Below are 13,789 nucleotides of genomic sequence, written 5' to 3' on the forward strand. Positions count from 1 at the left end.
AGACAATAGTTCAATTAATTAAAACCCCATCTTAATGGGAAAAAGGATCTAACCAAGACATACAGTATGGCCCGTGAGTTCTGACATTAAAACAAAAAAACATCCTAAACAGTAGAATGGGTGGAAGTGTGTGTGTGTGGGTGTGCAGTGTCTGAAGCAAAGTTCTTGTTTTCCTCGCAGACGTCACATAATTGGCAAGTTTTGGTTTCCATCGTTTTTTTGTTTCCTCCCAAAAGTCAGTGTACTTGTCCTATAGCTGCTTCGGTCTTGGTCCTTGGTTTGGGATGTAAACTTTGAGACCCAGAGAGATGCGGGGGGAACATGGTGGGGAGGAACCCCAACAGCAGCACAGAGGGCTTTGGTCCCACGACCCCCGGGGACATAGAGAGGAACGAGTCCCCCTACATCGCTGCCACTTCAATCTGGACATACAGTTGCCGTATTCCAGCCTGTGGATAAGTACAATTGAGACAAACTGTCAAGCTTTGCATCAACATCCGTCACAGTGAAGATTTTTTCCTTTCACGTCGCTGACATTTGTGGCCCGTCATTACCTAGTACAGGTGTAATGTCATTCTAATGTTAATAAGACAGTATAGTGGTCATGGCAGAGCTCTTAATACCCAGCTTGTCGAACTCAGCTGCTACATCTTTGTTTCACACCTTCCACCTGGACTTGAATAGACTGATCATCTGCCCATAAACCAAGGAGCAACTTCATTTTGTCTGCTGACCAGTTGGCTGTTGTTTTCAAATGTTACCAGTGATTTTGTGGTTTCCTATCTGCTGCTGGCTAATCAGTGTGTGTACTTGTAGGAGAATGGCCATGTGTGTTAAATTACAAAGGGATGGCTTTCCTACCTGTGTGAAAATGTTATGTGTTTGGCTAAGAATCCATTTGCCATCAGCATCGGGTGCGATTAGCAGCTTGAGTGTGCCGATGTAGACATCTGTGCATAGGGTCCAGAAGTGAGGCTCCTGCAGGTTGTACACACCCTGTAACTGCTGCACCTGCAAACACACACAGATTTATAGTACCATTTCCCACCATGTTTTCAGCTTTGATGTGAGGGTATGGTTGAGGCATGGTTGTGCAGCACTTACCCTCTGGTAGCACTCTGGCAGGGCGTTGTCCAGAGAAGGCGGAGTTCGCTGCATCAGAATCCCAATGGACTCCCTGAGCAAGGGCACCACACTGGCAGAGGGAAAGGATTAAATAAAAGTTGAGTGACTTATTTACCCCAACTCTACACTTTCCTGTTAACACTCATTAACCTGGCAGGCCCAGGGCCAAGGGATGCCAAAGTGATATCGTGCCACTGGGGCAGGAGTCAAGCTGACCAACATGAACCCTGGGCAATGACAGAGCTTGCTCGGCGAGGTCAGGCAGGTAGGTACGGACCCATAACACAGGATTGACYAATGTTATTTTAATTAGTGGAAACATGGGTAATATTTCTGCTCTAGGGCTCTATTCAAGCCCCATCTCGCAAGTTCAGCTTTATATTGTGGTTTAAATTTAACGGCAATGTTCCTGCTCCAGCAGAGACTGCAATAATGGTAAATGCTGCATATGAAGGCTGTCGGAAATTCCCTTCCCATTTCTAATCGCGGAATCTGTAACGCTTCAGCTTTCCAGAATGAATAGAGCCCCCAAGTCTCTTCGTTCCAACATAAACCTCTCAATTATCTGGAATTCCTCACAAAATGGCAGGCCTAGGTCAAATAGGGATGTTTTGCCATCAAACCACCTAGCCATACCTTGCAGAGTTTGAAGTCACAGAAGCTGCTTTCAGAGAGCAGGAGAAGTGCTTTGCAGACCAAGCCGGCTGCAGTCGAAACTACTCGCATAGTTGAACAGTGCCTTCATGAGGCTGGACAGTGCCTTCATGAGGCTGGACAGTGCCTTCATGAGGCTGGACAGTGCCTTCATGAGGCTGGACAGTGCCTTCATGAGGCTGGACAGTGCCTTCATGAGGCTGGACAGTGCCTTCATGAGGCTGGACAGTGCCTTCATGAGGCTGGACAGTGCCATGCCAGCCACTCTTGCTCCTTTCTTTTGTCTCCTCTCAACAATCTTGCGCCCACAGTTTCAAAAAGCACATCTGTCATGGCACGTTCCGCCAGACCCGTATTCCAAAGCCACAAGGCCGACCACCACAGCATATGTGAGCCATTAGAGGGTTTGGCGTCTTTCCCTGTCCCCAAAACCACACCCCCTCCATCATCGCAGAATCCCCCCCTACACCCCAAATAGTCCTTGCCAACATGGGCAAAAGAAATGTTGCCCTTCCTCCACGTCTACAGTCTTCCTTGCACTACCGTACACCACACATTAGTAACACTACTATAACCAGTATAATGTGTTATTTAATCAGGCAAGTCCATTAAGAACAAATTCTTACTTACAATCACGGCCTGGCAAGAGGGGAAAGGCCTGACACTGACAACAGCAAACAAACAGTGTGTGTGTGAAGTAAAGCATGCTTCCATACATAAGGCAACACAAACTAGTGACATCGGGTGACAACTACATGTCTCAAACTATCAATTTGTCCTTTGAACTCCTCCAGGGACACCAGCTCCTGTAGTTTTGGTTGGTTTGGAGGGAATTCCAAGACCAGGGAGCTGAGTAATGAAAGGACCTTTTTCCATGCTTGGTTCTAATTTTCGGGACTGTTAGCATAAAACAAGATTGAGATCTGACCTTTTGTGTGTGTTTTCAGTTCGAGCTAGGAGGATAGATAAAATGGCCTTATAAATAAGAATGTACCAGTGTTTGAGCCTGCTTGTTGCTAGGCTATTGTACATTCTTTAGCTTCGCCTTTGATGAGTCATACGGGTCTGGTCCAAATGTAGCAAACATCTCTCTACCCTACAATCCACCATGTAATTATGAAACCGAATATGGGTGATGAGAAAAGAGAACCTTTGAGCAAATTTGAAGTCAGGAACAACTTCAATCTGCAAACAGATTACTGCACTAGAGTCTGAAGCAAAACAGAATAAGTAGAACAATAATTGTAATAACAGCCATGACATTTTTATTTTCAGTGTCATTTTGTAATAACTTGTAAAAGCCATACAATAATTGACTAAATGTCCTTGAATTGCAGCTAAATTAATACACTAAAAGTTTGTTCACGTCTGTCTGTACTGTACTTTTAGAATAATAGCTTACTCGGTAATAGAGAAGTTACGATTACGAAGGTATGGGCAGCCATTACAGAAGCTTTTATTTTCGCCAACCTGACATTAACAGTAATGAGGAGCCTTTTAGTGATCCATCCATTTCCTGACTGCTCAGCAAAGCTGGCCAGTAAACTGTGGTACCACACTTAACAATTCAGAACACACAAGAGGTTTGTGTAATATGTGTGTTGTACTGAACCATGTATGCTACTGGGGAAGAAGCCAATAACCTCAGTGTATTAAGGCCATAATGTATTGCTTGAAAAGTCATTCTTTTCGTAGTCAGGAGCTTGTCTCTTCTTGTTTCGCCTCATGATTTCATTCAAGAAAGTAAGTAATGTAGAAATATTTATTCTGTTTTCCAGAAGTACCATGCTCTTCAATCATAAATTCATAACTTTCTGTAAGCCCTTTGTGCTTAATGTCTGCTAAATTACAAATGTTCATGTAAAGTGACATTTATGACCTACTCAGCTGCCTCCATGTTTGCCAATACTCTGGACAATCATCTGAAAACAGGAAAGCTCCCAGCACGAGGAGATTGTGCTCTGACATCATACTATTGTTCCAAGCCTTCCTGTGTAGCCGAGTAGAGGCAACATCATGGACTGAGTCACCAGAGGCCCACATAGCGATCATAATAATTCATATAGCCCTTTTAACAGACTTAAAACATTTAGCTTCTCCTGGCACCCACACAGCCTACAAGCCACTGATGCAACTTTGGATTTAGACTTTTTTTTAAATGTAAATGTTATATTTAATATAGCCTACACCTTCACAATAAATCCATTATTTATTTTAGACAGGTCTAAAGAAGCATGARATGAAGAAAATGTAGTCTATTTCAGAAGAACAGAATAGCATACTCTGTGTTGTCCTTATGTTAGGTCCTGATCTGGCTATGCCATATGGCTGTGGGCGACACTAGTTCAATTAGCAGACAATATTTTCTTAGAATTCCACTGCATATTTTATAGTATGAAGAACACAATTGAAAGGCTATTTTCTCCAAACGATTTGAGGGAGTGTGCACATGCGGCTATTCTGTGTTGAGCGGTTAAAGAAATAGCTACTCCTATATGCTTAATTGGCTTGAAACGGGGGGGGGGGGGGCATCTAGGCACTTACAGTGCCTTCGGAAAGTATTCAGACCCCTTGACTTTTCACATTTTGCTATGTTACAGCCTTATTCCAAAATCGATTAAATCAAAAGAAATCCTAAGCAATCTACACACAATACCATATAATTCAAAGCGAAAACAGGTTAAGTACATTTTCCAAATCTATTAGATATATATATATATATATATAGATAGATATAGATATATATATATATAAACAGAAATACCTTATTTACATAAGTATTCAGATCCTTTGCTATGAGATTCATAATTGAGCTCAAGTACATCCTGTTTCCATTTTTCCATCCTTGAGATGTTTCTACAACTTGATTGGAGTCCACCTGTGGTAAATTCAATTGATTGGACATGATTTGGAAAGGTACACACCTGTCTATATAAGGTCCCACAGTTGACAGTGCATGTCAGAGCAAAAACCAAGCCATGAGTTCGAAGGAATTGTCCGAGGCACGTCTGCAGAAGGGTACAAAAAACATTCTGCAGCATTGAAGGTCCCCAAGAACACAGTGGCCTCCATCATTCTTAAATGGAAGAAGTTTGGAACTACCAAGACTCTTCCTAGAGCCGGCCAAACTGAGCAATTGGTGGAGACTGCCTTGGTCAAGGATGTGACCAAGAACCTGATGGTCACTGACAGAGCTCCAGAGTTCCTCTGTGGAGATTGGAGAAACTTCCAGAAAGACAACCATCTCCGCAACACTCCACCAATCAGGCCTTTATGGTAGAGTGGCCAGACATAAGCCACTCCTCAGTATAAGGCACATGACATCCCGCTTAGAGTTTGCCAAACGGCACCTAAAGACTCTCAGACCATGAGAAACAAGAGATTCTCAAGATGGAACTATTTGGCCTGATTGCCAGGCGTCAGGTCTAGAGGAAAACTGGCACCACCCCTACGGTGAAGCATGGTGGTGGCAGCATCAGCATTTTTCAGCGGCAGGAACTGGGAGACTAGTCAGGATCGAGGCAAAGATGAACGGAGCAAAGTACAGAGAGATTCTTGATGAAAACCTGCTCCCGAGCGCTCAGGTCCTCAGACTGTAGATAAGGTTCACCTTCCAACAGGACAACGACCCTAAGCACACAGCCAAGACAAAGCAGGAGTGGCTTCAAGGACAAGTCTCTGAATGTCCTTGAGTGGCCGAGCCAGACCCAGGACTTGAACCTGATCTAACATCTCTGGAGAAACCCGAAAATAGCTGTGCTGCAATGCTCCCTATCCAACCTGACCGAGCTTGAGAGGATCTGCAGAGAAGAATGGGAGAAACTCCCCAAATACAGGTGTGACAAGCTTGTAGTGTCATACCCAAGAAGACTCGATGCTATAATCGCTGCCAAAAGGTGCTTCAACAAAGTACTGAGTAAAGAGTCTGAATACTTATGTAAACGTAATGTTTATTTTTAATAAATTAGCAACAATTTCTAAAAACCTGCTTTTGCTTTAACATTATGGGGTAGTGTGTGTAGATTGAGGGAAAACAACTATTTAAATCAATTTTAGAATAAGGCTTAAATGTAACAAAATGTGGGAAAAGTCAAGAGGTCTGAATACTTTCTGAAGGCACTGTAAATAGCTGCTTTTCCCATTTTCATGCCAGCCAAGTAGGCTATACTCCTGTTGTAAAGAGTAGCAATGTGCTTAATATGATTAAAGTTGATGTCAGAGTGGTTAGAGGGACAATAGAGTGTTGAGTACCAGGCAGTTAGCAAGTTTGGTAGGCTACTAATGACCATCAGCAGCATCAGAGCTTGGAGAAGCCTAATTACCGTGACTAAACGGTCACATGAATTTGACTGCCTTCATGCCTATACGGTCACCGCAACAGCCCTACCTCCATCCACACATTCTGAACGGAAGCATATGTTCATCGTTACAACATAAAAAAAAAAAAAATGGACACAGACCCACCATGAATAAAGTGGGCTGGGAAGTTAGCCATTTTGAGAAGGCAAGATGGATACATAAATAGTCTCAGATGCAAGGCCTTGAACATGACCAAAGCTAATGAAAAGAGGAGGATGAGGAGAAATAACAATTCAAAAGGAACTCGGAAACCTGTAATTACCGAAATGGAGAGCCAATGGCAATGCATGACATGCTAGAGAAATCTCCGCCCCACAACCAAGACCAACGCTTCTATCAGAAGTCCCTCTGATTGAAAGGATCATGTGAAAACCTGTTATTACTGTTGGCTACACTAGAATGGTTACATTAAACAAACGGGGGAGCGAGGGAGACAGGGGAAGCAGAAGCTCTTCTACATTGTCATCCATTTTTTTTTATTAAAACAAAAAAACTGCACATTTATAAGAAACTACAAAATAAGTGAAAACTGGTTGTTTAAGAGCTATTATGCATTAACTCATTGAGTCAAGAAAACGCGAGGGAACAAAGAGAATGAAAGATTGAACAATGTAAACATAGCGTCCTACGTGACCACCAGAAAGGGCTTTCACAGAAGTAATGTGGAAGAAGGGTTCCATATCTCGCTTGGCCATTACCTGACCTCAGCCTGAAATCTCACATTCATTACCAGCCAAAACAATGTCTACTGCCAAGTCCAGTTCATGAGAGGGAATGATGGAACAGAGGTCAAACTGTAAGAGTAGGCCTTTTTGACTAATTGTGTCATTACAGTGGGTGACCTGTAATAGAAGTGACACATCTTAGAGAATGCTTTCCATTTCTATGAAGGACTTGTTCGTTAAGCCTTCAACAATTGGGTCAATATATACTCCCATTCAAGTCTACTTACGACCACTCAACCCTGTTAGGCCTTTATGTCATTCAAATTAACCTTTGTATGGCACCTGGGTATGTACTGTCCAAACACATGTGACAATGAGTTGCCACACTAACACGAATCCCTCTCAGCACACAATCTCTAATTAGCATTACCATAGAGGGTCTTCACACTTAGATTTTTTTGTAAAAAATACCCGACTACACATATACTGGAATGTAAACTTGCGAACTTGTCACGTCTTAACCGCTACCTCCGGAGGTACAACACTCTCCCAACAGTTGCCCCCCTCTTAGCAGGGCAGTGTAAACACAAATGTCTCGTTGAGCCAAAAATCTTAGGGTGTTTTCACACTTGGTATGGCAGGGGAGCTGATCGTGGACAATAGGAGAAAGAGGGGAAAGCATGCCCCCATACACATCGACGGGGCTGTTGTGGAGCGGGTCGAGAGTTTCAAGTTCCATGGCATCCACAACACTAAGGACTTAACATGGTCCACACATACCCACAGTCGTGAAACGGGTATGGCAGCACCTCTTCCCTCTGAGGATTAAAAGATTTGGCATGGGCCTTCAGATTCTCAAAAAGGTTCTACAACTGCCCCATTGAGAGCATCTTGACTGGCTGTATCACCGCTTGATATGGCAATTGCACCACCGTACAAAGGGCGGTGCGGACAGCCCAGTACATCACTGGGGCCGAGCTCCCTATCATCCAGGACCTCTATATCAGGCGGTGTGAGGAAGGCCCGACTGCTCACTCTGCTACCGTCCGGCAAAAGGTACCGGAGCATCGGCTCTCGGACCAACAGGCAGACAGTTTCTACTCCCAAGCCATAAGACTGCTAAATAGTTAATTATGGTACCCAAACTATCTGCAATGACTATCTTGTACTGACCCTGCCCACACTCACTAGACTTTATATACACACACTCACTCCCACACAAAACCCTCACACATTCAAACACTACATATGCACAGAAACGACAACACAAACACACATTTGCTGTTGCTACTCTGTTCTTTATTTTACTCATTATTTATCCTGATGCCTAGTCACTCTACCCTGCCTTCATCTACTTCAAGTACCTCGTACAGTTGAAGTCGGAAGTTTACATACACTTAGGTTGGAGTCCACAAATTTCTTGTTAACAAACTATTGTTTTGGGAAGTCGGTTAGGACATCTACTTTGTGCATGACAAGTAATTTTTCCAACAATTGTTTACAGACAGATTATTTCACTTACAAGTCACTGTATCACAATTCCAGTGGGTTAGAAGTTTACATACACTAAATTGACTGTGCCTTTAAACAGCTTGGGAAATTGCAGAAAATTATGTCATGGCTTTTGAGTCAATTGGAAGTGTACCTGTGGATGCATTTCAAGGCCTACCTTCAAACTCAGTGCCTCTTTTCTTGACATCATGGGAAAATCAACAGAAATCAGCCAGGACCTAAATGGTAGACCTCCACAAGTCTGGTTCATCCTTGMGAGCAATTTCCAAACGCCTGAAGGTACCACGTTCATCTGTACAAACAATAGTACGCAAGTAAAAACACCATGGGACCACGCAGCCGTCATACCGCTCATGATGGAGACGCGTTCTGTCTCCTAGAGATGAACGCACTGTGGTGCAAAAAGTGCAAATCAATCCCAGAACAACAAAGGACCTTGTGAAGATGCTGGAGGAAACAGATACAAAATAATCTACATCCACAGTAAAACAAGTCCTATATCGACATAACCTGAAAGTCCGCTCAGCAAGGAAGAAGCCACTGCTCCAAAACCGCCATAAAAAAAGCAAGACTACGGTTTGCAACTGCACATGGGGACAAAGATCGTACTTTTTGGAGAAATGTCCTCTGGTCTGATGAAACAAAAATAGAACCAATCAGAATGAGTTTTGAGAATGAGTTACTATTTTATATTATAATTTAACTGCATCGTTGGGATAGGTTCGTAAGCAAGTATTTCACTGTAAAGTCTACACCAGTTGTATTCAGCATGTGATAAATACAAATTTTATTTTTTATTTTAACTAAATGCAATCTATTTGCTTCCAAAATGTAAGTCGGTATATCTAGCTGTCCAATAACACGTTGTGATGGAATGGCTTGTCCTGCACTTGGTAAAAACCCAGAGTGCATTGAGTGAATGTAAAAATAAAAATAGCTTGGTTCCTTTCTAAACATAGCAATGTGAACGCAAAAGAGGACTCGGACAACAAAATAGGTGAAGTGAACTGGCAAGAGAGTTGAGTCCTCATTCAAAGGCAAGGGCAGTGTGAATACAAAGAGAACCGAGTTATTTGGCTTTTTTGTATATATATATATATWTTTTTTTTTTTCTTCTCCCCCCCACTATAAAGAGAACTGAGATCGGTTCGTTTAAAGACTATGTAAAAAGACCTTTACAGTAAAAATGGATTAACATTTTCCATTAAAAAAACAAATTACTTTAAATTTCAAAACAAATAAAAATGATTGACTGCACTGAGCCACCGCCACGATCCAGGCAAGAAGCAACTCCCCAGGGAATGATCAACATTTTCAGTCACAATTTGCTTTTACCTCAATGACTTCCATATTGATAAAACAAAGCCTGGTTTGATAGGCGCTCTAAGGCTTCATTTGATCTATATAGCTATGGTTCAGCTAAACATAGGCATTCAGCTACAGCCAACACGTTTGAAAGGATGCAGAAATTATATTGCTTAGTCAGTCAGTTGTCCAAATGAATGTATTCAACTGAAATGCGTCTTCCGCAATTAACCCAACCCCTCTGAATCTAAGAGGTGCGGGGGGCTGCCGTAATCTACATCCACGTCTCCGGCGCCCAGGGAACAGTGACACTGTATGATAACGTTACTGCACTTTTATATTCTTATGGGAGGTGTTAACGTTCATTATTGATATGCTAGCGTTACTTAATCATGAAGCATGTTGTTAATGTTAGTTAGCTCTATATTGTCAACTAACGTAATGTTTACGGACTAGAAAAACCCTTTGTCTGCACATGCTTGTGGATTGTTGCATTATTCAAGAGTGTTGCTAATAGGGTTTGGTTGCAGGGGATTCAATCTAGCAACCTTTCGGTTACTGGCCCAACGCTCTAACCACTAGGCTTCCTGCCGCCCCAAAGATTGCCCCTTTACGTCTACAAAAAGTGTTTGAATTTGAGCATGTGTCCATTAGGCCTATGGATAAAAATAAAATCAGCATGATTTAGATTGAGTAATAAAAACCCCACTTTTATTTCATAGGCTGGGATCCGCCCTACGCAGCTGTTGCAATAGCGCATTTGTCACTGTCTTGTCCACTGGTTTCAAAAACAATGATTGATTGGCAGCTTAAAACTAATTGAATTCAACCGTTATTGGGTTCAAATACAGATTTAGATTTGTGAACAGCCATCCACAACAACAATCCGTAAGGCGCAAATAGCTAAGAGAGCAGCAGTGTTATTCACATCAATGCGCTACGTAGATATCAATAATAAGTGATATCCGTATCACCGTAGACTACATCACTACTGTCATCCTTACCTGCAAGTGGTTTTTTCAAGTTGGAAAATCTTTGGGTGCCGACAGCAGTCACACCATTGGAAGACAGCCTACAAAAGCCTCTTCCTCCAATCCATCAAAAACATTTGGTGTGCCATCATAGTGGTCTCTGATTTATGGTTAGACTTGCCACGTTGTACAAATTTAAACTTGCGCCTTTTTTCAGTGCCGATTTGAACGTCATTGAGAAAACAGAGAAGGGTCAATGATCCTTTGAATTTAAAAGTAATCCTCAAAGTAAACATCAAGTTTTCAAAAGTATCTGTAATCTGATTACAATATTTTTGCTGGTAACGTAACGGATTACAGTTACCGGGTTTTTGTAATCCCTTACATGTAATCCGTTACTCCCCAACCCTGGTTTTAGAAGAAAATTTGCTCTGATTGTTAAATAGGTTTGTGTTTACTGGCTAGTGGCCAGTAAACTGTGATATTCACGGTCAATTTGAGCTGCAGACCAAGAACGTCGCATTGCCAGTCACAACAAAAGGCAAGGATGTAATGTGAATTGAAAAGTAGACATCTCTTTCTCCACTCCGCTCCTCAGAATCTCCATCTCTTAGTTGGAATAGGGCCATAGTCATCCATATAATTTCAGAGCCAAATCACCATCCCCAAAGGCCTTGACTAGTGCTTGTATTTACATAGCCCGTGCTAATATATTCACACCTACTTTATCTGGTTTCCAGGCTTTCACCTGGAGTCATTACCTAGCCTTTGGCTGCTTTTCCTTCAACAGGAAGAGAGGATCCTCAGCCTGGCTCTTGGTCCCACATGGGGTCCCAGCTAACACACAACGACATAGAGAGCCAAGAGGCTTGGAGGGGCCTCTAACCACTGCTCTCCATGGCCATAATCACATGCTGCGCAGACTGTTCCATCTGTCCTCAGCCAGCCCAGATATTCTCCTCAGCCAGCCCAGATATTCCCCTCAGCCAGCCCAGATATTCCCCCCCCCCGGTGTGAGGCCAGCAGCCACAAGGCCTTACATTTTAGTCATTTAGCAGACTCTATTCCAGAGCAACTTACAATTAGTGCATTCATCTTAAAAATGGCTAGGTGAGACATCCTTCAGGGAGGAGGGAGAAGCTGCCCCCCTCCCCTTAATTGTCCTCCAGCCTCAAATGTGGTCAACGTCAGTAAAAGATACAGCGCAAAATGACTTCCATTTCTCCAAACAACCCACAGTCCCTCTGCCAGGCCAATAACAAAAACTCATGAATTCGCACTAGAAGAACTACGCACCATTTCACTGGTTAATCAAATAGTAAATTATATCTGTGGGCCAATATTGTATGAATCTTGAATCCCACAAATCGATGATGGCCATTCAATTCCTTGGCACAAAGAACTGTAGCGAATATAGGCTACTTCAAGTAATTACACTTGAGTTCTTTCCAAATCTCACTTTTGACTTCTGGAATTAATTCAACACCGTTTCCAGTGCTAAAGTTTTTAATCAAGATATCACAACACGAGGCCCCAAAGTAACTTTACACGGAACTTTAACAGGAAGGTGATTCATCTCAAAACAAAAACAAATATTCACGGCAAAACATGACATATACCAAGGCCTGTGGAAAATGCATCAACGAAGCCGCACAACATTCTGAGTGGGGGGACAAAATAGCCACAAAGGGGATTTATTTTCAAATCCCTGGTTTGCAGCCTCCCTCTTTCCATTTTCTCCCATCCAGCCGATTAACAAACAAGCTCAAAAATGCTGAAATAATACCCCCAAAATCAAATCAAATGTATTTATATAGCCCTTCTTACATCAGTTGATAACTCAAAGTGCTGCACAGAAACCCAGCCTAAAACCCCAAACAGCAAGCAATGCAGGTGTAGAAGCACGGTGGCTAGGAAAAACTCCCTAGAAAGGCCAAAACCTAGGAAGAAACCTAGAGAGGAACCAGGCTATGAGGGGTGGCCAGTCCTCTTCTGGCTGTGCCGGGAGGAGATTATAACAGAACATGGCCAAGATGTTCAAATGTTCATAAATGACCAGCATGGTCAAATAATAATAATCACAGTAGTTGTCGAGGGTGCAYCAYGTCAGCACCTCAGGAGTAAATGTCAGTTGGCTTTTCATAGCCGATCATTAAGAAAAAAAAAAAAAAAACTGTTGCAGATGAGGTGCTTTTACAAAGTTTAGGTTAATTGTTTGTTTTTAAATTTGTCTGATATTGGGGTTTACATCTGCTTCTCAATGTTTTGTGCTATTTAATTGCTCCTCCCCCCTTTTCATTCTTCCCTCACTTGTCCCATATCGCACCTGTATTAAAATTAGTCCTTCATGAGCATCGCTCTGTTCCAAGAAGGAACGCAACATGCTGTAAAATAGGCCTAGGCGGGTTCCCTTGTCCTTACTGTCTAACATGTGAACTGTAAAAAAAAAATAGCCTTTCACGGATGGCTAACGACAAAAACGCTTTGGCTTAAGTCTCAATGACACAAAACCCCACTCAGAGGGAGAAAGTGGGAGAAATTCACACTCAAGGATGGCTTTGTTCACAGATATTAACGGAACAATCACATTCCAGAGAGGAAGAAAGAACTGACTCAAACACTATGAAATGGAGAACAAGTCTACCAGAGAGGCTGAGTTTATCATTTGCATAAAGGGGCCCACTCCCTGAACACTTTGCCTTTACTGTACAACTTCAGAGGACAGTGGCACACCAAGGAAAATCCCCCTAAAACATGAGCAGCAGAGCCACTATGGAGGTTACTCATGCCTCTTTCCTGCTCTGGGTCTCAAGACCCATTCCTCACCAAATAAACCTCTGGATTTCACTAGTTCCACCAATCACCGGGTAACAAAATATGAAAAGCAAGATATATTTTTAAGATGCCAAAATGTCACCTCTCGCAGGGCCACACGCTGACTACTAGTTGGGCTACAGCACCTACCACTGTCTCTGTTGGGAATGGCGAGGTGATCAAGGAAAAGTTATGTTGGGCTGAAACCTGATGTAATCACAAGTCATGTTGACTTCAGCTTCCTAAGTCAGATACAGGCTACACAGAGCATCCCAATCAATGCTGGGCATTCTTTAGGGCTGGGTTCAATCTGTATCACTGAAGATCTGCGTTAATGTAAAAGGTCATTTCCGATTGAGCCGACATGCAGCATTTACTGTGAAT

General features: G+C 42.6%; 1 protein-coding gene across 1 annotated transcript in view; it reads right to left on the minus strand.

The window, feature by feature from the left end:
• Positions 1–267: 267 nt before the first annotated feature.
• Positions 268–13,789, minus strand: part of slc30a7 (solute carrier family 30 member 7) — a 44,115-nt gene continuing 30,593 nt past the window's right edge. The window contains exons 9-11 of the mRNA XM_023971361.2: positions 1,105–1,195; positions 862–1,011; positions 268–449 (exon numbers count right to left, since the gene is read on the minus strand). Of these exons, the coding sequence (XP_023827129.1) occupies positions 402–449; positions 862–1,011; positions 1,105–1,195 (289 nt within the window). The 3' untranslated portion in view covers positions 268–401. The remainder of the gene's footprint in view (positions 450–861; positions 1,012–1,104; positions 1,196–13,789) is intronic.

Source organism: Salvelinus sp. IW2-2015, linkage group LG26 (genome assembly GCF_002910315.2).
Source record: "Salvelinus sp. IW2-2015 linkage group LG26, ASM291031v2, whole genome shotgun sequence".
Taxonomy (NCBI): Eukaryota; Metazoa; Chordata; class Actinopteri; order Salmoniformes; family Salmonidae; genus Salvelinus; species Salvelinus sp. IW2-2015.